The sequence below is a fragment of the Berghia stephanieae genome, chromosome 10, assembly GCF_034508935.2.
Source record: "Berghia stephanieae isolate SIO BIC M18660-M18661 chromosome 10, UCSD_Bste_1.3, whole genome shotgun sequence".
Lineage (NCBI taxonomy): Eukaryota > Metazoa > Mollusca > Gastropoda > Nudibranchia > Aeolidiidae > Berghia > Berghia stephanieae.
In genome coordinates this window covers 45,454,326-45,481,450 of record NC_088369.1, presented here as the reverse complement: position 1 = coordinate 45,481,450, position 27,125 = coordinate 45,454,326, and the positions used below count along the sequence as shown (strand labels likewise).

General features: G+C 36.2%; 1 protein-coding gene across 4 annotated transcripts in view; it reads left to right on the top strand.

Annotated features, from left to right (window-relative positions):
- Nucleotides 1-27,125, top strand: part of LOC144955868 (aminopeptidase N-like) — a 169,168-nt gene that overhangs the window by 125,985 nt on the left and 16,058 nt on the right. For all 4 annotated transcript variants that reach the window (XM_078886095.1, XM_078886098.1, XM_078886094.1 and 1 more), the window contains 16 exons: nucleotides 1,577-1,703; nucleotides 12,693-12,813; nucleotides 14,141-14,204; nucleotides 14,671-14,761; nucleotides 14,988-15,101; nucleotides 16,310-16,444; nucleotides 17,254-17,319; nucleotides 17,807-17,872; nucleotides 18,414-18,533; nucleotides 19,524-19,591; nucleotides 20,059-20,159; nucleotides 20,729-20,880; nucleotides 21,118-21,173; nucleotides 24,676-24,823; nucleotides 25,982-26,058; nucleotides 26,402-26,512. In XM_078886095.1, coding sequence (XP_078742221.1) covers nucleotides 1,577-1,703; nucleotides 12,693-12,813; nucleotides 14,141-14,204; nucleotides 14,671-14,761; nucleotides 14,988-15,101; nucleotides 16,310-16,444; nucleotides 17,254-17,319; nucleotides 17,807-17,872; nucleotides 18,414-18,533; nucleotides 19,524-19,591; nucleotides 20,059-20,159; nucleotides 20,729-20,880; nucleotides 21,118-21,173; nucleotides 24,676-24,823; nucleotides 25,982-26,058; nucleotides 26,402-26,512 — 1,617 coding nt within the window. The remainder of the gene's footprint in view (nucleotides 1-1,576; nucleotides 1,704-12,692; nucleotides 12,814-14,140; nucleotides 14,205-14,670; nucleotides 14,762-14,987; nucleotides 15,102-16,309; nucleotides 16,445-17,253; nucleotides 17,320-17,806; nucleotides 17,873-18,413; nucleotides 18,534-19,523; nucleotides 19,592-20,058; nucleotides 20,160-20,728; nucleotides 20,881-21,117; nucleotides 21,174-24,675; nucleotides 24,824-25,981; nucleotides 26,059-26,401; nucleotides 26,513-27,125) is intronic.

Genomic DNA, 27,125 nt, shown 5'->3' with positions numbered 1-27,125 from the left:
TTTTTATTATAAACCAGCTATTGGATCCTCTTGGTCCCTGAGGACACGCATGGAACAATTGGATTCAATAGTCTGATGTCACGTCGCCCAGCAACGGCTCCATCGTGGTTCTAAACAAAAAAAATCGGCGCTTTTCATTTATCATCATGCTGGCTAGAACTTTTCATAGGTCATGTGATCAGAATGTATAAAAGTCAAAACAAGATCATATTTATAATGTTTTTCTCCTCTTGATACACTTTTATGCTCGACGGAGAAATATTTCATAAGGGCGTCCGCCATTGTTTCGATAGTTTAGAGCCAGTTACTAAGTTACCATGCATCATTACGAGGGAAGTGACGTTACGACTGTTGAAACGTATTAGGATGGTGAGCTCATCATGAAGTGCGGGCTAGAGCTGAAATCACAACACTTTACCAAGGATTGAATGGCCTTATAGAGATATTGGTGGACACCAATAGCAAATGAAGTCAAGTAAAATACGAGCTAGACAGTCTAGGTTTCGAATATATTCCTTCCTCTAATTTTGACAATCATCTTTACTTAATTTTTTCCCAAATACGTTCCGCTGAGGGAATAACTTACCTACTGGTATCATCAAGCTTCCGAGTAATATTGAAATCTTAGATACATTATAGATAGAATGCGCTTGGCCAAGGAGTTCACAACATTGCCATCCGGAAGTATAACTGACCAACACACAAACTCTGTGTAACCATGAACTTTTATAGTCTGGTTAATACAGTTTAGTGAGAATAACTCACAAACGCGGATGGCAAAAACAATAACAAAGGCCTGAATGACGTCATCTGCATACTATCTATAGACAATCAGGTAGGTACCATAATTCTTCTTTTTGGGATATGTGACATTGACAGTATGCTCAGTCTGATTGTAGCCTTCGTAAACAGATTATAGCCCGACACTGACCAAAAAAATAAGTCAAAATACAAGGCCATACCACGAAAAGAAAACAAATCGTGAGTTGTATTCAAAAGTTCAACCAATCGGATCATTTGTTTCCATGAGTCCTACTTCCAACGACAACTCACTATAAGCTGCACAAACCTAAAATGACGTCCAAATAATGTAAGTCATAGTGAGCCCGACTGACAGGCTATGTTATTGAAGGCAACGGTCCCACGTGGTCATTCGGTTTGCATAGAAAAGGAGGGCTGCAATACGATTCAGTAGTCTGATGTCACGCCGCCCGGCAACGGCGGCCATCTTGGTTCTAAACAAAGAAAATGATTACTTTTTATTTTTCATACTGGCTAGAACTTTTCATATGTCTTGTGATCAGAATGTGTAAAAGTCAAAACATGATCAAATGTATGTGTTGTTTTTTTCTCTGGATACCCTTTATGCTCGCCGGAGAAATATTTCATACAGGCGTCCGCCATTGTTCCGATAGTTTAGAGCCAGTGTTACTAAGGTACCGTGCGTCATTAGGAAGGAAGTGACGTTACGACTGTTGAAGAGTATTATGCCCTTCCAGCGCATCATGTTCTGAGATATCTTCCTCAGTTGGGTTATTGATTTAATCATTCTATGTCTTTTAAAATCTTCTATCAGGACAGAAGACGGCATTGAGTACGTGGCCGATGTCTATGATAAAACCCCCAAGATGTCCACTTACCTTCTGGCCTTCGTCGTCTGTGATTTCCAATATACCTCCGACACAACCGTTACAGGCGTTAGGGTAAGACTTCACTTCGTTATTTAAAAAAAAAATTATTACTTATTATTTATTTTTTACTGCCATCTTCATTGTACAGGCGTCTTTTCAAGCTTTTATAAAACATGTCTATCTCCGTCATGAGGATATGGGGGTCCGCAGAACTTGTCTGAAACATGGCATTTACTCGTTCGAACTCGTGTACCACAGGTGTAACAAATTCAAACAATAATCGATTGATCTTGTCCTTTAGCATTTCTTTTATAAGCCTGGCTTTGAACCGACAGTCACTCTTAGCCTCAATTTCATCAATGGTGAAATAACCTACAAGTTCATCCCAGTTCACGAGGGTGTTATATAACACCTTCCCCCCGACCAGCCATCGTGTCTGCGAAGTTTTGGCGAACAGCGTTGGATGCGATTTGCCGCTTTCTCTTTCATTGTCGATGTTAATGGTGTCAAAGATTTTTGTAAAGGATTCCATTCGGAGGGAACTTTGTGAAAACCAATTTGGTATCTCCTTGAGCCAAAAGCCAAGATATGAAGGGATGATTTCAAAGGAGTGCTGAACCCATAGATTGCGTGATAACAGAGATTCTATATAGAGAAGCATTAGCAAATGCAAATCTGTGGTGATAGCACGTGTTGATTTATATATTTAGATTGCCAGTGAGGCTTTCCGGAAGCCAAATAAAAAGTTTTACCGGTACCAAAGTAAAACGATATAATAGGGAAAGTAAGAGGAAGCCAAAAAGTTGGTCACAGGAGGCCAAGTAGCCAAACCAAATTTTGGGAGGCCAAATGGCTTGGGGAAAGAGCCAAATTTCTCAAATTTGGCTACCAGGAGGCCAAACTAGCAACCCTGTCTAAGAGGCCAAATTGGCAATTCCGGTTCACGTCTGACAAAGAATTCTTGTTCCTGTTCCTGTTTTTTCGTCCTTGACATTTTGAATTGAGCAGACTCCAGTAGTGCTGGGTCGAGTTTGAAACGATCAAATCGAGCGGGTTTTCGATCGAGTCCTCTAAAATCGAGTCGGTTTCGGGCGGGTTTCGAGTCAGTGACGTCATCGAGCAGTGATTCGTTTGAAAAAAAAAAAAACACGAGCAACTCGTTTGCCACAGGAAACTTCACATACCCCTCCCTCTCTTATGTCTGTGGCTGGCTTGACTGCAGCTGGTTATGATGGGGGCTGCCAGATGGCCAAGTTCAAAATTGGTTACTAAGAAACGCTTTTCTATTATTATTCATTTTTAAAAAAAATCTTTTATTAAAAAAAAATGAAAAGATAAGTTTATCCAACTGTAGTCGATTGTTTTGTTAATCAAAACAAATGAGTTTTTCAAGGGAGTCAGAATGCTTGTGGTGTTGGGCTATTTGGGGTCTATTTGACTACTTGGGCAAGAAGAAATCTGGCTGTCTGGCAGCCTTGATTATGATCGTTCGTCGCATCACACACACATACACACACACACACACACACACACACACACACCATCAAACAGTTGTTGATGGTGAAGGGTTGAGACCCCCCCCCCCCCTCCCACCACCATCATCCCGCTGTCACCTTAACATTTCATATTTATGTCGCGCCAAAAGTTGTCGGCCGCCCCACCTCCCATAATTTGTCACTGGTCGTCATCGCCTCTTGTGTGTGCGGGAAAGGTCGTGCCTTTCATTTCATTATTTGAAAAATAAATGAACAAGAATGGTGTGTTTTTTTAGGTAGGTAGATAATAATAATATTTAGCAGGTCCCACACCCAGACACACACGGATTGCCCGGACACGATGATAACGATGCCGACGACAATGGATGACGATGATGATGATGATGATGATGATTATCGTGTTTCTGTTTAAAAAATGAAATACTTTAGCAGGTTCCACCCCACCCCCCACACGGATAGACCGGACCCGAAGATGATGATTGTGGTTTTGCTGGCTGTTACGGCTGTGATGAGGATGATGATAATGATGATGATGATGATGATGACGATGGCGCAGATGGTGATTATTTGTTCGGTCGCTCAGTGGTACGGTGTCTCTTGTCACAAAATCAAGCCTTGTCAATGGCCGGATGAGTGACAGTGATTGTTGAAAATTGTGATCCAGACGTTAAGTCCGTGTGTCAGGCACTTGACTCAGGTGTGAATGTATTATCTTATAAGCAATGACGGGTATTGTAAAGAGCTTTAATACAAAAAGACTCCAAACAGCGATCGGTACCTACTGTACGAAATGGATGTATGGTCGATATGGCGTGCCGGAGGAATAAATTAAATAAAATATTGTGAAGTTCATTGAGCATGGTAAATCCTTGGAAATGCGCTTTGAACTAATACACCTGCTAGACAACTCCGATTCCAATATAAACGACTGATTAATATTCCCATATATAAACTATAGTTAGCTGAAAATCTTTCTTTGTCGGGACTCCAAAAGTATGGAACGAATTAGACAAAGAAATCAAAGGGTCTTTTAGGAGCACTGATTGATTTTAGATTGATTATTACATTGAAATGTGTTGATATTTATTTTATCCATTATTATTAGGGTGGTGGTGGTGGTGGTGATGATGATGATCCCGCTGATATGATGGTGATGATAAATAAATTAAACATAATTCCCTTTATTCATCCCATAGGGGAGATTCGTCTTTCGGGTCTATTCTAAGGGAAGACTGGAATAACCCAAGCGATAGCCGCAGTGCAGCGCCGCAAATTTAGTTAGGGCAAGGTGACTTGCTCAAGACCACTCAGCGGCGGGTGATCGAACTCGGTACCTTTCGGGTGCCAACCAAAGACCGTACCGCTGCCCCTGATGATGATGATGATGATGATGATGATGATGATGATGATGATGATGATGATGATGATGATGATGAAGATGATGATGATGATGATGATGGGAACTAACAAAGAATACACAGGCATCTAAAATTGAAACATTCCATATTCAAAGCTAATGTTTTACTTTAAAAAATTGAGCTTTACAATATCCACTAAATGTGATCAAAGCGCTTTGTAAAGGGGTCCCCGGTCAACAGCAACATTTAATATGTAGGACGGGACATGCCGCCTGTTAGGCGATATTACAATTTTTCAGACAAAGACAACGCTGTTAACGGCCAGGTACTCATTTTACACCTGAGTACGGTGAGAGAATGTGAGTAAAGAGCCTTGTCCAAAGACTCAACTATGCACCGAGCGCGAGGCTCGAACCCAGGACTTTCCGATCCCAAAGCGGGTGTCATACCACTAGACCATTATAATGCACGAGAGCCATGGTCGACTAGAGTACTACCTATAGTTACGTCATGACTAGACCACATAGCCGCACTACTGTAGGAGTGTTCATTGATAGAGGGATGCGTGTGTGTCATAGAAATAGCCTTAGTGTGTGTGTGTGTGTGTGTGTGTGTGTATGTGTGTGTGTGTGTGATAGTCAAACTTTAGTAGGTTTAATGAAGTCTTGTCACACACGCGTGATACACCTATACGAATTTCCCTGCCACTGCCACCCAGACACACTAACATCTGACAAGGAGTGAGGGCTGTGGAAGAACCACAGACTACCGTGTGCAAACATTGGCGATTGGTATCGGATGGCAAACTGTGATCGTTTGAATTTGAAATGATTCGAAACACTCGTTACCCCTCCGCTCGCTCGAATCCTGATCGTCTCAAGCTCGTCTCACGTGTCAAGATCGTCTCAAGCTCACAACCCGCTTGATCGTTTTACGATATAGTGATCGTTTTACTAACTCGCTCTTCCGGCATTGAGATCGAGCACTGACTCGTGGCTTGGCGCTCGGTCGTCGATCGAGTAAAAGCGATCAAATAACCCAACACTAGACTCTAGTGCTGGGTCGAGTTTGAAACGATCAAATCGAGCGGATTTTCGATCGAGTCCTCTAAAATCGAGTCGGTTTCGGGCGGGTTTCGAGTCAGTGACGTCATCGAGCAGTGATTCGTTTGAAAAAAAAAAACACGAGCAACTCGTTTGCCACAAGAAACTTCACATACCCCTCCCTCTCTTATGTCTGTGGCTGGCTTGACTGCAGCTGGTTATGATGGGGGCTGCCAGATGGCCAAGTTCAAAATTGGTTACTAAGAAACGCTTTTCTATTATTATTCATTTTAAAAAAAATCTTTTATTTAAAAAAATGAAAAGATAAGTTTATCCAACTGTAGTCGATTGTTTTGTTAATCAAAACAAATGAGTTTTTCAAGGGAGTCAGAATGCTTGTGGTGTTGGGCTATTTGGGGTCTATTTGACTACTTGGGCAAGAAGAAATCTGGCTGTCTGGCAGCCTTGATTATGATCGTTCGTCGCATCACACACACATACACACACACACACACACACACACACACACACACGCCATCAAACAGTTGTTGATGGTGAAGGGTTGAGACCCCCCCCCCCCTCCCACCACCATCATCCCGCTGTCACCTTAACATTTCATATTTATGTCGCGCCAAAAGTTGTCGGCCGCCCCCACCTCCCATAATTTGTCACTGGTCGTCATCGCCTCTTGTGTGTGCGGGAAAGGTCGTGCCTTTCATTTCATTATTTGAAAAATAAATGAACAAGAATGGTGTGTTTTTATTAGGTAGGTAGATAATAATAATATTTAGCAGGTTCCACACCCAGACACACACGGATTGCCCGGACACGATGATAACGATGCCGACGACAATGGATGACGATGATGATGATGATGATGATTATCGTGTTTCTGTTTAAAAAATGAAATACTTTAGCAGGTTCCACCCCCACCCCCCACACGGATAGACCGGACCCGAAGATGATGATTGTGGTTTTGCTGGCTGTTACGGCTGTGATGAGGATGATGATAATGATGATGATGATGATGATGACGATGGCGCAGATGGTGATTATTTGTTCGGTCGCTCAGTGGTACGGTGTCTCTTGTCACAAAATCAAGCCTTGTCAATGGCCGGATGAGTGACAGTGATTGTTGAAAATTGTGATCCAGACGTTAAGTCCGTGTGTCAGGCACTTGACTCAGGTGTGAATGTATTCTTATCTTATAAGCAATGACGGGTATTGTAAAGAGCTTTAATACAAAAAGACTCCAAACAGCGATCGGTACCTACTGTACGAAATGGATGTATGGTCGATATGGCGTGCCGGAGGAATAAATTAAATAAAATATTGTGAAGTTCATTGAGCATGGTAAATCCTTGGAAATGCGCTTTGAACTAATACACCTGCTAGACAACTCCGATTCCAATATAAACGACTGATTAATATTCCCATATATAAACTATAGTTAGCTGAAAATCTTTCTTTGTCGGGACTCCAAAAGTATGGAACGAATTAGACAAAGAAATCAAAGGGTCTTTTAGGAGCACTGATTGATTTTAGATTGATTATTACATTGAAATGTGTTGATATTTATTTTATCCATTATTATTAGGGTGGTGGTGGTGGTGGTGATGATGATGATCCCGCTGATATGATGGTGATGATAAATAAATTAAACATAATTCCCTTTATTCATCCCATAGGGAGATTCGTCTTTCGGGTCTATTCTAAGGGAAGACTGGAATAACCCAAGCGATAGCCGCAGTGCAGCGCCGCAAATTTAGTTAGGGCAAGGTGACTTGCTCAAGACCACTCAGCGGCGGGTGATCGAACTCGGTACCTTTCGGGTGCCAACCAAAGACCGTACCGCTGCCCCTGATGATGATGATGATGATGATGATGATGATGATGATGATGATGATGATGATGATGATGATGATGATGATGATGATGATGATGATGATGATGATGGGAACTAACAAAGAATACACAGGCATCTAAAATTGAAACATTCCATATTCAAAGCTAATGTTTTACTTTAAAAAATTGAGCTTTACAATATCCACTAAATGTGATCAAAGCGCTTTGTAAAGGGGTCCCGGTCAACAGCAACATTTAATATGTAGGACGGGACATGCCGCCTGTTAGGCGATATTACAATTTTTCAGACAAAGACAACGCTGTTAACGGCCAGGTACTCATTTTACACCTGAGTACGGTGAGAGAATGTGAGTAAAGAGCCTTGTCCAAAGACTCAACTATGCACCGAGCGCGAGGCTCGAACCCAGGACTTTCCGATCCCAAAGCGGGTGTCATACCACTAGACCATTATAATGCACGAGAGCCATGGTCGACTAGAGTACTACCTATAGTTACGTCATGACTAGACCACATAGCCGCACTACTGTAGGAGTGTTCATTGATAGAGGGATGCGTGTGTGTCATAGAAATAGCCTGTGTGTGTGTGTGTGTGTGTATGTGTGTGTGTGTGTGTGTGATAGTCAAACTTTAGTAGGTTTAATGAAGTCTTGTCACACACGCGTGATACACCTATACGAATTTCCCTGCCACTGCCACCCAGACACACTAACATCTGACAAGGAGTGAGGGCTGTGGAAGAACCACAGACTACCGTGTGCAAACATTGGCGATTGGTATCGGATGGCAAACTGTGATCGTTTGAATTTGAAATGATTCGAAACACTCGTTACCCCTCCGCTCGCTCGAATCCTGATCGTCTCAAGCTCGTCTCACGTGTCAAGATCGTCTCAAGCTCACAACCCGCTTGATCGTTTTACGATATAGTGATCGTTTTACTAACTCGCTCTTCCGGCATTGAGATCGAGCACTGACTCGTGGCTTGGCGCTCGGTCGTCGATCGAGTAAAAGCGATCAAATAACCCAACACTACTAGACTCCAGTTGCCGGCTGCCGGTTATATAGTGTTATCGTGTCAAGATTTTGGGTTCAAATCATAAACGTCTGTTTAATTACGTTTTGTGTTTTCCATGGAAACAAAAAATTCTCTAAATTATTGTAACAGGGCCACAGTAATTGTCTTCAATTAATTTATTTTAAAATACAATGGTGTTAAATAATCACTGATCTTTACCTTCGCTAGAAGAATGAGAATCGCATCCTACTCCATACACCCATCAAGTCGAGTAAGCCTGACACATGATTCCTTGTCATCTCAAAATCTCAACAATGGTAACAATTTTCTTCAGGAAAGATGATGAAACAAGAAAAATATAGCGTGGAGGAATGGTGTGGTAAATTTTATATTAAGATTTGATGTTTTATTATTTAATTAACGCGAAAAACGCCTTCCATCATCTGGTCTTCGTCTTCTGTGATTTCCAATTCAACACAAATTCTAGATACCTCCGAGGTACTACCGCAAACTCGGGGACCCAAATAATTTTGGGGTTTGGGAGGGGGGGGGGGGGGGAAGCTTTTTTTAAAAAAAAAGTCTAGTAGGGAGTTTGGGAGGGGAGAGCCTTTAAAAAAAAAAGTTTTCCCCCCTCCCAAACCCCCAGAATGATTTTTTTTTTTTAAGTCCCCCCACCCAAAATTATTCGGGTCCCCGAGTTTGCGGTAGTACCTACCTCCGATGCTATCACCATCACTAGGTACTGGCGTGCAACGCTACACAACGGTATGGTCTTTACCTCGTAACCTCATGGCACCGAGTTCGGATTTCCGTTCGGCGCTGCACTGGCATCCAGTTTATAGAAGAGACTGATATAAAATAACGTCATGGGGATCAGGGAAGGAATTGTATATTATCTTAAGGTTACAGGTCTGTATTAAGGGGAGGCCTTTCGAAAGCTCATACATCCCCAGTAGTATTCTTTTTTTTATGATGTTCTAGATCGTAGGGGGTTTGGGAGGGGGGAAAGTTTAAAAAAAAAAAGTTTCCCCCCTTCCAAAACCCCAACTTGAACATTATAAAAAAAAAAAGAATACTGAGGATGTAGGAGCTTTCGGAAGGCCTCCGGTATTACGTCATCAATCTGGTATTTCTATGTCAAAAGGCTGATATTTCACGATTCATGTTATTTATGATACTGTATTTGTATTTTTAGTATGTTTTTGTAAGGGGAAAGGGGGGGGGGGGGGGGGGGGGGCACTTCTATTTCTTATTGCACCTATCATTACGTACTTAATGTTACAGACAAACGCTAATAATTATAAATTATTTTACCATTTAAAGAGTAAATATGCATGCTTACTCACGGGATAATGTGAAAGATAAAAGAGGTGAATTTTACTGAGTTATATTTCAAGACCAGGGGAGACCTGCACATTCCTCAAGTTAAGGGAAATAATCCAAGTATTCTTTTAACCAACCCTAAAAGAAAAAATAAAACTTAGTTCCTTTAAGATTAGTTCCCCTGATAAGAAAAACAAAAACCCCATGACCATTACTACGATCTATAACTAGCCCTATTATGGAAAAAAAAACTCTCGAACCTTGAGCTAACCCAAAGAAACCTAGGACTACTCTACATTGCCTTTCCATACTTCAACTACAATGGCAGCGAACCAAAACAATGGTCATTTTGAATTTTAAACTTTTGTCAATCAATCAGGGTTTCTTCTACAAATTTGGTTTACTTTATGTCTCATAAGTATCTTCAATTGAGCTAAGTTTGAGGAAAATCAAAAGGGGTGTGGTTCCCAATTTCCGAAAATTTGGTCCACTTGACATGGAATGGCCCTACAGCTTTTAAAATGCTACTACTAAAAATTATCAATAAATAACCGTCTTGACATAAGATCCATGATGTAGTTACTATACAAAGTGAAGCTACCTTGGAGAATGTGCGGAAGGTCTCCCATACCAATAATAAAGCTTAGACCACTATGCACATATTTGCAGGTCTGATAATCAAATACAATTTTATGGGCTTGATTTAACATTGATGTAATGGACCAGACAATATTTTGAGTTCATTTGAGAGTATTTCCATTACAACAGTGAGTCTATAACAATTGGGTCATTAATCTGCAAACAAGTACACATCGGTTGACAAAAAAGATTGCATTAGCTATGTAAAATATGCATAAGTAATTATTTTTCACATTTTTTCACACCACTTACACATTTTTCTGTGGGCCTTAGTTCTCTTATGGTATGACACTAGCATTCGGAACAGTAAGTCCTTGATTCTTTCCCTCTATATTAACCAACTGACTCGGTCAGACTGAACAATTGTTGATGGTTCATGTAGCGCTCTTCACCGCTCAAAGTTGAGTCCTTTGAAAAAGCACTCAATATGGCCAATAACAGCATTGTCCCTGTAGAGAAAAAAACGTAGAATTGTATCAGCGCTTGACAGGCGTCATGTATTTGCTGTTGGCTTTGGACTCTTTGGACGCTTTTTTCTGTAGCTCGATTTACATGACTGTCCATATATCTGGCAACACTGGTCTGTATTTACTGATATAAAAATTACAAAATTTGGTGATAGATCGTTTGCTTGTTTCGGCCCCAAGATTTGGAATGAACTACCACGGGGTCTGAGGGAGTGCAAGTCTTTACCTACGTTTAAAAAGAATCTCAAGACACATTTTTACTGTATTTGTTTTTATTGACTCTATGAATCCTTGATTTGGCTATGAATTATTTTTTTTTTTTTTTTTTTTTCACTTAAAATTGATATTTATATTGTAAAGTGCCCAGAGCTTGTGTTTTACACGAGAATGAGTGCTATATAAATGTGTATTATTATTTTATTATTATTATATTATTATTATTATTATTATTATTATTATTATTATTATTATTATTATTATTATTATTATTATTATTATAACTGAGAATTATCGACAGTGTTATGCGGGCGGCTATGTGGTCTATTGATATGACATTCGACTTTGGATTGGAAGGCCTAGAGTTCAAATCCAGCACTGAGCTGCACATAGTTGAGTCCTTGGAACAAACAAGCTCTTTACTTGCATTCTCTAACTGTACACAGGTGTAAAATGTGTATCAAGCCGTTAACAGCATTGCCTTTGTTGGGGAAAAAAGTGTAATATTGCTTAATGGGCGTGATGTCTCATGCTACATGTTAAGTGTTACTGTTGGCTAGGGAATTCTTGTAAAGCGCTTTTAGCATGTTTAGTGGATGTTGCGTTATATAAAATACTCAAGTTTCACTGTATTTATAACCAATTGTCACAAAAAGGTGGTTGTATTTAGGTGTGATTTAAATTTGAAATTTTGATATTTTGGAACTTGAAAAACCCTCATTATGCTCGTCAATGAATAGAATAAGATCAGACCAAAATATATTATTTACTTTGGTTGTGATCCAGTTTTTAAGCATCTTTAACTCTGTGGATCACATTTATGCTTGTGACCTACCACACCTCTAAATGGTATGATGTCGGATTGATGTCAGGGGGGTCCATCCTGTGTCTTCTATCCCCTTATATCTGTTTTCCAACATGCTTTCTGTCTTTGTCTTGGAATGAGATTATTGGTTTTGACCTGGTCCTGGCCAGATGCCCTGGCTGAGAGGGAAACAGTCGAATGTATAGTTAGTTTTGGGAGATGATATTTTTTTCATTGTAAATCATCTCTCTGTTATGCACTGTTTTATGCTTTCTTTATATTATATATGATTTGTAAAACATTAGAGTGTGTTCCTCTCAGCGGGGACCTGTGCTTGTGTCTGGATGAGACTTTTAGTGATCTCAAACTAAGTACTTTGATACAGTGCTTTTGGAATCTACACCTGTCTCTTATTTGAACCAATTCCCCTTTGTCTTCCCTTTTCTTGGATGCTTTATTGTAATTCTAGAACTTTTTACTATCCCATTTTCTTCCTTTTTACTGGCGCTGATATGACCTTAATGTGTTGCAAGCGCCGTAAAACCTTTAAAAATAAAAACAAAAACACAGATGTCGATGGAAATATTATTTGTATTAAAATAATGTGAGACTTGGCTTAAGTTTACATTTTTTTATTAAGGAGAATCTATTAATTTCTTAAAGTGACAAAAACAAAACTTTAACACAACGGATCATTCTTGCTATAAAAACTGTTTCTAGCATCTGATTCACCTTCACCCTAACGTAATACCATTTCGATGCAATGGGTCACATTTGTGAGTTATGCTTGAATTAAGTTTGAACTGATGATTTAATTGGCTTCTTTTTGTTGACAGTATCGAGCTTTTGCCAGACCTGAGGTGAAGGACTCGACGAAATATGCTTTGGATGTTGGCATAGAGGTCCTACCCTACTTTGAACAATATTTCAACACGACATACCCTTTGCCTAAACAAGGTGATGTATTGTGAAACTCTGGTCTTATTTTGTGGTCCCAAAAACTCAGTAGAGCATTCGCTTCACATGCAAAAGAACCGAGATCAATCCCAAGTGAAGTCAATATTTTTTTGGTATCCTCTTCCCCCCAAAAACCTAGCAGTAATTGGGTGGCTGGATATGTTAGATCAAGTGGAAATTAGTTTGGGAAATATTTGTGCAAGATTTTCTTTGTTTTGCTTGTTTTCATTTTTTTTAAAGCGTTTGTTAGGGTTAGGTCTTTCGTGCCCATATAACGGCCTGATAACCAAACTCTATCAGCTTGTTTTGGCATTGTGTGATGGACACTATTTTGTGTCAGTTTGAGAATATTTATATTACAACAATAAGCCCAAAACAATTGGGGTTATCAGACCTGCAAATAGGTACACGTTGGTTAGGTATTAACACTGGCCTTAAGGATATATTGCTTCTTCGAATTTTTAGATCCTAAGACCTCGACTTTATCATTGCTTTCTATCATAAGATTGAAATTGCTGTCTTAACTTTCCATTAAGGGTAAACAAGGCTTGGTGGCTCAATAGTATGGTATTTGTCTCGTCACAAAATTAATGTGATGTTTTGCGTGATCAGTAGCAGGATGGGTGACACAGATTGTTGAAAAGTCTGGTCCCGATACTGTGTCCTTGAGTAAAACACTTAACACACATTGCCTCACTGGACTTGGGTATGGATGAGTCACTAGCTATAGACAGTGACAAATATTGTAATAGTATTGCTACAAACGGGATGCCTACAAGTGACTGGTAATCTATGAAATAAACACCTGGTTCCTTATGGCTTGTCTGAGAAATAAATTATAAAATATTGTAAAGTGCATTGGGCATGGTCTATTATGGAAGTGTGCCATGTATTATAACAAATGTTTATATTTATTTATTTATTTGTTTAATTAAAAATGTTGCCAAGTAATCCTTTAATTTGGTGGTTGACATCATATTATATGTTTAAACATTTGGTCGAATCTGAACATATTTCTATCATTCTAGACGAGTTTGTGTGAAATGGGCTTTTTTAAAGTAAGATTTCTGCCCTTTTATTTCAATTTCTTACTCGTGCTTCAAGTAAGGTCTTAGTATTTTGTCGAAATGAACATAGTGGAAGAAACCCAAGTGTAAAGTCGAAATGTTAAAAATAAGATTACCTAAGAATTAAAAAACTTTTTCAAAATTTGTATTTATGTAAATCTGAATTCTAAAAATGACCTTAAAACTGTAGACATGAGATTAACTTAAAAGACTTTTAGACATTTGGTCATGGGTTTATTTATTTCTATTTCTCTCCCCAGATATGATAGCCATTCCAGATTTTGCGGCAGGAGCCATGGAAAACTGGGGACTTATTACATACAGGTATATCTTAGGAGGTCTTGGTAACTCCGTGAGTAGAATACTCTTTTCACACGCAATGGGATGCGGGACTGGTAGAAATCAATGCTTTATTCTAACCTTCCTGCCCACCCAGCAGTAATTGTTAGCTGGGTCAGTTTGATCTGGTGGAAAGTACTTGGGACATTGCTAATGTCCGTTTGAAGTTGAGATGTTTTCCCGAACCCCCCTGTCCACCCAGCAGTGATTGGGTAGCTGGATCTGTTCTATAGATCTGGCGGAAAGTAGTTTAGGACAGACCAAGAAGATGCCAAAATGGACTTGAGCACAATATAACCCTATAATTATGATAATAAATTGGTCCTTTATCAATTTAATCTTCCCCCCCACTTGAAACCCCTTTCAGACATTGGACCAAAAATGGTATCAGTCAGAATAAGAAACGATTGAACAGATGAAAATTATTATGCTTTTAATTTTTTTCCATCAGAGAAACGGCCATGTTGTATTCTCCAGGCATTTCAAATGAGGCAAACAGAGAACGTGTGGCTATTGTAGTGTCCCATGAATTGGCTCATCAGGTAAACTAAAAACTGTCATTCTACAGTCATGTCAAAATCATCAGAAACATCAACATAACAATTTTCAGCTTCATTTTGCCATCATCATCACCACCATCATCATCATCATCATCATTATAAACTTCAATTTTGTCATCAACCATCATTACCATCACTGCTACCAACAACAACAACAACAGGTCCTATCAAGAATCATATACACTCACATTCTCTGTTCATATTCCAGTGGTTCGGTGACTTGGTGACACCATCTTGGTGGGATGACCTGTGGTTGAATGAAGGATTTGCTACATTTGTTGAATACATGGGGGTGGACAAGGTGCATCCGGACTGGAAAATGGTAAAGCTGAAACATTTTGGTACTTGTTCATGTCTGGGTTAGTGGACATCATCAGATCCAACCTGATTGGGAGTTTCTGGTGTATATTATGACTATTTCGAAATATTGTGCGACTATGTGGTCTTGTGGTATGACACTCGCTTTCGGTTCGGAATGTCCTGGTTTCGATAACCCTGTTGTCTTGTGGTATGACACTTGCCTTTGAACCTGTAAGTTCCTGTTTCAAATCCTGCTGTGAGCAGAACCATGTTTAATCCTTGAAGAAGAAGACGCCCACCATATATTTCAGACTTGCCCAAGGTAGGCAACAGCAAGAGAGGAGTTTTGGCCCGGTACCACATCTCTGTTGTCGAAATTATAATTGGCCCTTGACAGAGCTGAGGAAGACAACAGCATTCGCTCATCAATTTAATATTCAAACAGAAAGACTATGAGGTGGAATAAAGAAGAAGAAGAAGAAGAATCCTTGGAAAAGGCTCTTTGTTTACATTTTCTCACCATACGCTGGGTGTAAAATGAGTGACTGGCCAGTAGAAGTATTGTCTCTGTAAAAGAAAAATTGTAATAGGGACTTAGCGGTTTCATGTTTTTTTCTTACATACTAAGTGTTAATGTTGGTCTTGGACTTTGTGTTAAGTGTTTTGAGCACATCCAGTGGATATTACGGTGTTAAAAACTCATATTAAATCAAATATATTGTAACCGTAAGCATCTGTTTCAGAGGCAATATGATGCTTGTGTCTGAGAAGTGAAAATGTAACTTGAGCTAACTTTAGACCTCTTGTAAAGCGCTTTGAGCATATTTAATTGAATATTGAGCTATATATATATATATATATATAAAAGCTCAAAAGTTTTTGACCGAAAAGAGTTACAAACACCATAAAGCTCCCCCAAAAAGCAAATAACCGACAAATATTACATGCACTTATTTGGAAATATGATAACTGAATACAATCATGGATCTGATTTGACATTGTTGTAATAGATACTATTTTGACTTAGTTTGATAATATTTCCATTACAGTAATGAGTCCATACTAAATTGGGTTATCAGACCTGTCCATAAATACACATTGGATATATGAACTAATTATAAAGTGTTTTTATGGTTAGACTTCAAACCCCCCCCCCCCCCCCCCCCCCCCCCTCTTGGTTTGTCGCTTTGAAATAGCCAGAGTTTTTCTTTTTTTCAAAAACATTTTCAGTGGGATAAATTTGTCAACAGTGATGTTCAAAATGCCTTCACCTTTGACGGATTAATCACGTCACATCCTGTTTATGTGCCAGTCAACCATCCTGACGAAATCAACGAGATCTTTGATACTGTCTCATATTCAAAGGTTGGTGTCTTGGATTTCTATACTATTAAGACAAATAAAATCAAAGTATTAATTGGATTCAATAGTCTGATGTCACATCGCCCAGCAACGGCGGCCATCATGGTTCTATACAAAGAAAATTGGTCCTTTTTATTCTTCATGCTGGTTAGAACTTTTCATATGTCTTGTGATCAGAATGTTTAAAAGTCAAAACATGATCAGATTTATGCTATTTTTTTCCTCTGGATACGCTTTTATGCTCGTCGGAGAAATATTTCATAAGGGCGTCCGCCATTGTTCCGATACTTCAGAGCCAGTTACTAAGTTACCATGCGTCATTATGAGGGACGTGACGTTACGACTGTTGAATCGAATTGAGGTTACATCTATATCTATGTACCATACAATCTTGGTGGTGAACATTAGAAGTGATGTAAACGCTTGCTATCTCTATTTATTTCTATAGCTATTTCTCTATCTATCTATAAATATTTCAAGCATTAGCTCTCATCAGGAAGTGGAAGTGGTAGTGTCGCTTCCACTTCCTGATGAGAGCTAACGCTTGAAACAATGTTGTAGAAGTTAAAAAATCATAATTATACTTGAAATGTATATAAATAGCTCCTTTTATCAAAAAGTTGAGCACTATTAATTCATGGTTTTTGTTTTTATAATTTATCTAATCTATATATCTATCTATCTATCTATCTAATCTATATATCTTATCAATCTTTCACTGTAAATTTTAGTATTTATCTACTGAGTTGATATCCGCCTGAGATTGTTTTCCCCATTTATTTATTTATTTGTTTATTTATTTTTTGCCATAGGGGGGTTCCATCATTCGCATGATGCGACATTTTCTAGGACTGGAAACGTTCAGGAAAGGTTTGGTGGTAAGTGTTAATGTTTTGTTAGTTAGTTTCTTTTTTGTTTTGTTTTTTCAATTTCTTCAACTATACGTGATCCATTCTCTCAAAACGGTATTATGTTGGGGTTAACACTTTCTAAGAAAGGGAATTTAAAATTAAATTGTCAAATGTAAAATTTTATCCTCTATTGCTTAAAAAGAAATATTCATTCACCTCAATAAAACACAAAATACTGAGGGAAAGTCTGGTGTTACTACTACTACTACTACTTTTACTGCTACTATTACTGCTACTTCTACTACTGCGATCACTATTACTACTACTACTACTACTACTACTACTACTACTACTATTACTGCTACTTCTACTACTGCGATCACTACTACTACTACTACTACTACTACTACTACTACTACTATCACTACTCCAACTATAACTCTACTCCTATTGCTGCTGCTTATACAACAGCAATGACTACAGCTACTACTACAGTAACTTTTTTCCCCTTCAGTTGTATCTGCAAAGGAAAAAGTTTGATGCTGCTTTCCACGATGATCTCTGGCAAGCGTTAGAAGATGTAAGTTTTCAGCCTCTACCTTTTTGTTGTAAGATATTTTTAGTTGAAGATTTTGTTGCACTTTTATTTATAATGACTGTCAATTGATTTCCTTTTGTGTCACACATTTAAGCTCATTATTTTTTACTCTAGCTGGAGCATTTGCGTTTTAATCAACAGTAATTTCCATGTTTTGTTTGTATTTTAGTCACAGGTAATTTCAGTGTTCTACGTTTTAGTCAGAGCTAATTTCCATGCTTTGCATATTTTATTCGTGGATAAATTTTATGTTTTGTATTTTAGTTTGAGATAATTTTCATTTGCATTTAAGTCAGAGATAGTTTTAATGTTTTACAATTTAATCAGATGTCATTTCCATGTTATGAATTTAGTCAGAGGTAGTTTTTTATATTCTGCATCAAAGCCAGGGGTCTGTAGATTTTATGTTTTGCATCAGAATTATGTGCAAATTTCATGTTTTGCATGAGGTAATTTTTTTTTTTTTTTTCATTTTATTCAGAGGTGATTTTCATGTTTGCAATGTTTATTTTTCATTTTTCAGCAAGCAAAATTGGAAGGCAAGAACCTGAAAGTGAAGGAAATCATGGACACATGGACACTACAGATGAACTATCCAGTGGTCACTGTCACCAGGGACTTTAACAATCTAGACCTTGTACATGTAAGTATCCTAATATGGTCATTGTTTCAATGATGATGCTGTTGTTGTTGCCCTTGATTCAATAACTATTGTGGTCTTGTTGCTCTAGATGGTGTTGTTGGTTTGTATGCTCTGTTATTGCTGTTTTTGTTGTTGTCATTGTATTTCTTGTTGTTGCATCTGTATTATGATGGGAGATTTAAATATTAAAATCAAATCTAGTGTAAGAAAGCGGGTGGTTGGATGGGAGCATCACCCTTGAATCATATACCTATGATGTTCGCATGGGTGTACGATCCGATAGTGATGTCGTTTCTTCTTCTCTTTACTAGCCTATCCTGCTTCTTTGGTTTGTGATTGTATTTTTGACAGGGGATATTTTTTTTTCTGTAAATCTTCTGCCTGTTTGTTCTTGGTTATTTATAATTTAGCTTATGATATCTTTAGGTTATGATTTTGATTTACATTTGTACTATTTTTGTTAGATTGCTTGTTTTTTTTTTTGTTTCAGCGGTCTCTCATATAACCTCAATTGTGTTGGAAGAGACCTAAAGCAACAAACAAAACAAAAAAGTGTAAGAAATATGATGGATTGAAGTTTTTGAGCGTCTGAGCAATTATATTGCACAATATCCACTAAACGTACTCAAAGGGCTTTACAAGGGGTCCCTCGCCAACAGCAACACGTAACATGTGTTACGACAAAGACTTGACACCTGTTAGGCCATATTGATTTTTTTGGGGAGAGAATCAATTTTATTGATGGCCAGATATTCATTTTACACTTGAATATGGTGAGGAATGAGTAAAGAGCCTTTCCCAAGGACTCAACTATTCGCTGCTCAGCGTATGACTCAAACCCTGGACCTTTCAGTTTGAAGGCGAGTGTCTTTTATCTTTTATTTTGATTTTGAAATACATGCATACAATTTACCCAGATATAATACCACTTGGAGATGAAGTTCACAACTGTCATATTTTTTTTCTTTCTGATGTGAATTTGTTTCCCAGGTTAGGCAGTCACGCTACTTGGTGGATCCGACTGCTGAGGACCCTGGAAAATATGAATCTAAATTTGGGTAAGTACCAGTTGACTTGGCTCCTTGTGTTAATATCGGAATATTTTTAGATTGTTCTTGCTGACAGGATGTGCCAAATGCTTTTCAGCCACGCTACATCAGTGGGGACTTTCCACCTGTCCTACATGTGAACCCAAAACCGCAGACCATCTGGTTGAGCATTTTGTATTGGGACTTTTGAGACTTTTGGGCAGTTTGGGATTGTACACGAATGAGGTAACGATATCGCTGCCTGGATTAAGTGTGGGACCATTAGAAGTTGTATTGGGACGAGGCTTTTGGGCAGTTTGGGATTGTATACGAATGAGGTAACGATATCGCTGCCTGGATTAAGTGTGGGACCATTAGAAGCTGCTGCTGTATGTCTGGATGTAAACTAATGTATTCAATGTTTTTATGTTTTTGTTAATGACTCAAGAAGGGTTTAGAGCATAACAACGATTCCTTATCATTATTCCTTTGACCAGATACAAGTGGACTATTCCCATAACCCTGACCACCAGTAAGAATCCCAAATTTGAACAAGATGACTCCGACATTTACTGGTTGAACAAAGATGAAACTGCAAGTATGTCATTATGTCTTTATAAGTGTGCGTGTGTGTGTGTCATTTGACTTTTACGATATCTGCCCTCAAGAATTATCATATTAGTGTGCATCAAAATCTATTTATAGTTAAATATTTTTAGATTGTTCTTGCTCCCCACCCCCACAAGAAGTATCGTACTATTTCCCAAAATCCAGTGGTGTACATTAATTTTGTTTCTTGTAGTACTTCTTAACATGCAGTTTTTTAATTCCTATTTATTTTTTGACTTTGACTAAAACACTCATTTTCATTGTCTTGTTCTTACTGAAGTAATAGCTGATTGATCCTGGGTGCAGTCAAGATTTTTTCTGATCCCCCAATCCACCCAACCCAGCAGTGATTGGGTAGCTGGGTCTGTTAGATCTCGTGGAAAGTACTTTGCAATAGACTAGCGTCCTATCCAAAGGATAGCAAGCAATTGCTAGTGTCTGTTTCACGCTATTGAAACCGGGATAAACTCCAGCTCCATAGGCCTAATGCCTCTGACATGGATTTGTTTTTACTTTGACGCAGGAGACAATTCAGAATTTCTTCATTATTTATTACAGAACATTTGACCATTGGAAGGAACAACCTACCCCCTGCCTCAGACGCCAATGGATGGATATTGTGTAACACACAGCAAAATGGGTTTTATCGTGTCAACTATCAAGTTGGAAACTGGAAGGCTTTGATTCATCAATTGGAAACAAATCATGAGGTCTGTCTATCTTACATTCATTGTCATCGTCATCATCATTATTATATCATCATCACCCTCTTCTCATTCTCCTCACCATCATTATCATTGTCGTCTTCATCCTAATCACAACTATTATTATAATTTTACAACTCAAAATAGTCATAAGTTAAATGTATTGTTATCATACACACAAATCAGCGATAAAATCTATTAAGTGAAATATATCAATCTTTTAATACTTTCATTTCTTCCCAGGTGATTTCAGTTACCAACCGAGCTCAGATCATCAATGACGCTTGGAACCTTGCAAAGTAAGTAAAAATAGCATTAAAAATAATGCATATATTTTCAGAGCAGCCAACGTCTATTTTTCTTGGGAAATTCCCATATGATTTTACTTTTAGTTTTTTGTTTTTTTTTAATCTTTATTTTCTAAAATCCTGTTTCGTTTATATATATATATATATATATATATATATATATATATATATATATATATATATATATATATATATATTATATCTTACATATCCTGTTTCGTTTATATATATATATATATATATATATTATATCTTATATATCCTGTTTCGTTTATATATATATATTATATAGATATATTATATCTTATATATCCTGTTTCGTTTATATATATATATATATATATATATATATATATATATATATATATATATATATATATATTATATCTTATATATCCTGTTTCGTTTATATATATATATATTATATTATATCTTGTATATCCTGTTTCGTTATATATTATATATATATATATATATATATATATATATTATATCTTATATATCCTGTTTCGTTTATATATATATATATATATATATATATATATTATATCTTATATATCCTGTTTCGTTTATATATATATATATATATATTATATCTTATATATCCTGTTTCGTTTATATATATATATATATATATATTATATCTTATATATCCTGTTTCGTTTATATATATATATATATATATTATATCTTATATATCCTGTTTCGTTTATATTATATATATATATATATATATATTATATCTTATATATCCTGTTTCGTTTATATATATATATATATATATATATATATTATTATATCTTATATATCCTGTTTCGTTTATATATATATATATATATATATTATATCTTATATATCCTGTTTCGTTTATATATATATATATATATATATATATATATTATATCTTATATATCCTGTTTCATTATATATATTATATATATATATATATATATATATATTATATCTTATATATCCTGTTTCGTTTATATATATATATATATATATATATAATATATATATTGTTATATCTTATATATCTGTATTCGTTTATATATATATATATATATTATATCTTATATATCCTGTTTCGTTTATATATATATATATATATTATATCTTATATATCCTGTTTCGTTTATATATATATATATATATATATATTATATCTTATATATCCTGTTTCGTTTATATATATATATATATATATATATTATATTATATCTTATATATCCTGTTTCGTTTATATATATTATATATATATATATATATTATATCTTATATATCCTGTTTCGTTTATATATATATATATATATATATATATATATATATATATATTATATCTTATATATCCTGTTTCGTTTATATATATATATATATATATATATATATATATATATATTTATCTTATATATCCTGTTTCGTTTATATATAATATATATATATATATATATATATTATATATATTATATCTTATATATCCTGTTTCGTTTATATATATATATATATATATTATATATTATATTATATTTTATATATATATATATATATATATTATATCTTATATATCCTGTTTCGTTTATATATATATATATATATATTATATCTTATATATCCTGTTTCGTTTATATATATATATATATATATTATATCTTATATATCCTGTTTCGTTTATATATATATATATATATATATATATATATATATATATATATTATATCTTATATATCCTGTTTCGTTATATATATATATATATATATTATATATAATATATATATATATATATATATATATATATATATATATATATATATATATATATTATATATATATATATATATATATAAATATATATATATATATCTTATATATCTTATATATCCTGTTCGTTATATATATATATATTATATATATATATATTTTATATCTTATATATCTTTGTATATATATATATATTATATATATATATATATATTATATCTTATATATCCTGTTTCGTTTATATATATATATATATATATATATATATATATATTATATCTTATATATCCTGTTTCGTTTATATATATATATTATATCTTATTTTCTTGCTGATTTTCTGATGTTAACCCAAATATCAGTAATTGAAAGTGTTGTTTCCCCGCATATCTCGAATTGATAAAAATACAAACGCAATGCACATCAAAATCAAATATGTCAAGGGAGATAATTTTATTCAGACTGATCTGGTGAAATCCCACATTCAAGTTTGATTAATGTGTGGTGTGACCCCAAAAGCTTGAATTACAGAAGCTCATCAAAGATTCATTGACCAAATAAAGTTCGGCTATGTGGTCTTATGGTATGACACTTGCTTTCAGATCGGAAGGTCCTGGGTTCGAGCCACGCTCTGCACATAGTTGAGTCCTTGGAAAAGGCTCTTTACTCACATTCTCTCACCGTACTCAGGTGTAAAATGAATACCTGGCCGTTTACAGCGTTGTCTCTGTCACACAAAAAAAATTGTAATATCGCCTAACAGGCGTCATGTTTCGTTCTATATGTTACATGTTGCTGTTGGTCCAGGACCCCTTATAAAGTGCTTTGAGCACATTTAGTGGATATTGCGCTATATCAAAAATCTCAAAAAAGTTCAGGATTGTTCTCTGAGGAATATTTTGCCATTTTTGCTGCAAGGCAACTCCCAAGTTCTTGTCATGTTCATGATGGGCATGGCATATTCCTAATCGTCCTATCAAGTTCATCTCAAAGATGTCTGGAGAATTTGAAGGCCGTCTCAGACCAATGATTTCATTATCATTGATTTCCATACAAGGATCAATAAAGTATATCTTATCTTATCTTATCTTATAAAGTAGATCCAATGTCATTTTAGTGGCATGTTGTGTCGAGCATGGTTCTGTTGGAAAATTCCACTGTGACATGCCATAAAAAGTAAGGCATGTGGGGGTAGTGATTTTATCACAGTACTGCCAGGCTGTAATGTTATACTTTCAATAATGGCAGTCCAGCAAATTGGGATGATTCTATCTTTTCATAAATAGGTTTGGAACATGATAATTGACAATGGCATGATGTGTGTGAGGAGTTATTGCCCTTGGGCAATCACTTCTTTGATGGTCTTTTGGTGATCCAGATTAATTTAAATGTTACGCAATTTTTCGGTAGATATTAAAGTGTCCTAAAACTGGGAAAAGTGATAATCTAGAGGAAATCATGCCTAAATCAATATTACGCTCAGAATTTATTAGTTTAACAATTTTTTGAATCAATTAAATAACAGGCTATAACCAAGAAAATGAAACGCTTTGATGATGCTCAAGCTTTGAGTGCCGTACACACGGGTAACAGCGTGACAAAAAATAACACGAATTGACACTTTACTTCGAGGTTCTAGGTATTTTCTTCAAAATGCATGTGCCACCCATGAGCAATGTGCAGATGATCAAATTTGACCACTGCTCTGTATCGAGTAAATTTCTCTTTTAATCTGCAGACCAGGACATCTAGACATTGAAATAGCCCTGAGTACAGCCAACTATCTCAACAAGGAAAGGATGTTTATTCCGTGGAGCGCCGCTGTCAAAGAGTTGTCTTATGTTGGTAGAATGATCTCCCTTACCTCAACTTATGGACTGTATCGGGTAGGTAAAATTCAGTTTGTTCTTGTCTTCATTGTTTTCATCATCGTTGTCTTTATGATCGTCTTCACCATGTTAATCATTATTATCCTCTTTTATAATAATCTTCATCATTATGTATCATCATCATCATCATCTTCATCATTATGTATCATCATCATCATCATCTTCATCATTATGTATCATCATCATCATCATCATCTTCATCATTATGTATCATCATCATCATCTTCTTCATCATTATGTATCATCATCATCATCATCATCTTCATCATTATGTATCATCATCTTCATCATTATGTATCATCATCATCATCATCATCTTCATCATTATGTATCATCATCATCAACATCATCATCATCAACATCATCATCATCAACATCATCATCATCAACATCATCATCAACATAATCATCATCATCATCATCATCCCTCCCATGCTGGGTGAAGAGGTCACTCTTGCTGTGTCTTCTATCCTCCTATATTTCCTTTTCAATGTTGCTGTCTGTCATTGTCTTGGAATCTCAGTACTTGGTTTTGTCTTGGCCCTGGAAGGGTCCCTCCCTGGCTGAGAGGGAAACAGTCAAATGAATAGTATTAGGTTTGGGAGATTATATTATCTTCCCTTAGAAATCATCTCTCTGCTATGTACTGTTAAAGAAATTATTTTGAATACATTTTGTAAATATTTGAGTGTGTTTCTCTTAGTAGATCCTGTGTTGGTATCTCAATGGGACATTTAGATGGTCTCAAACTATGAACACTGATCGTATTCTTTTGAAGAGCCTCTTCTCTCTCTCTCTCTCTCTCTCTCTCTCTCTCTCTCTCTCTCTCTCTCTCTCTCTCTCTCTCTCTCTCTCTCTCTCCTTTCTCTCTCCCCCCCCCCTCTCTCTCCTCCCTCCTCTCTCTCTCTCTCTCTCTCCTCTCTCTCTCTCTCTCTTCTCTCTCTCTCTCTCTCTCTATCTCTTCTCTCTCTCTCTCTCTCTCTCTCTTCTCTCTCTCTCTTCTCTCCTCTCCTCTCTCTCTCTCTCTCTTCTCTCTCACACACACTACACATACACTCAGTCTTCTATATTTTACAAATCTTACCCTCTTTCTTCCTGCCCCCTACCCTTACTTGTACATAACAAATAAATATGCCCTTTTCTTTCTTACAACAGCAATTTATGATGGACAAGGCAAAAGAACCATTTGAGTACTACACCTTAAATAACACAGGAGCGACGCATCTTGAAACGTAAATTGTTTTTTTTGTCGTTTCTTTTTTGTTTTGTTTTTTGTATTTTTTTTTTTTTTTGGTTTATTTGATTTTTTGGGGTTTGGTTTCTAATTTTTGCTTCAAATAGAAACAGCTCCTTACTTTATTTCCAGAGTTTTTCCCTCACATTTTATAGATCTCAAAATCAACTCTCATTTATTGAACTCGAAATTTCAAAGTTAAGTTTCTATCATTTATTGAAGCCTATAATTTATTTACATTCATTTTTATCAAGCAAACTAGGCATAATTCAACCGTTAAAATACATGTGTATCACATATTAATGTAATTTTTTGAAACATGCTTTTTGTTCCTTCATCAGGAGTGCTAGAAATCAGATAGCGGCTGTGGCATGTGGACAGGGAATCAAGAGTTGTACGGACGAGGCCACAAAACAATTTGCCCAGTGGATGAATGATAAAGAAAATAACAAGTGTGTAGAGTGTTTATTGTCATCTTCTTTCTCATCGCCATCTTCATTTTATCTTTTTTATCTTTATCTTCAAAACCATTTTCATCATCATTGTCAATCGCCAGCGCTCTCTCCTCTATTATAAAAACTGTTATTATTATTACTAGTAGTAGTAGTAGTATTTATATCAGCGTCATGCTCTTAGATACTTAGAGATGATTTCTAGCACAGGTTCTCAATGATCCTCTTCGCTGGACTCCGGTGTCATCTTTGTTTCTTCCGGTTGCAGATTACCGTGAAGACAGAATGTGATGCTAGCCTTGTAATCATAGTAGATTTCTTGGTTTTTCCAATAGCTATCCAGTCTGTTCTTGAATGTGTTAAGTGAATTAGCACTGACAACTTTCTCTGGTAGACTGTTTCACACTTGAACCACTCTAACACCGAAACTATGCTTGCACACATCTAGTCTGGCCCTTTGTGTGAAAAGTTTCTTAGAGTTGCCCCTTATTCCTGTCCTCAGGGAGTGCTAGGGCCAGAGTTTAAGTATGTCACCAGCTTTTTGGTCATATTTTCCATTTAACATTTTGTACACTTCAATCATGTCACCTCTTATTCTTCTATAACTTAGTGA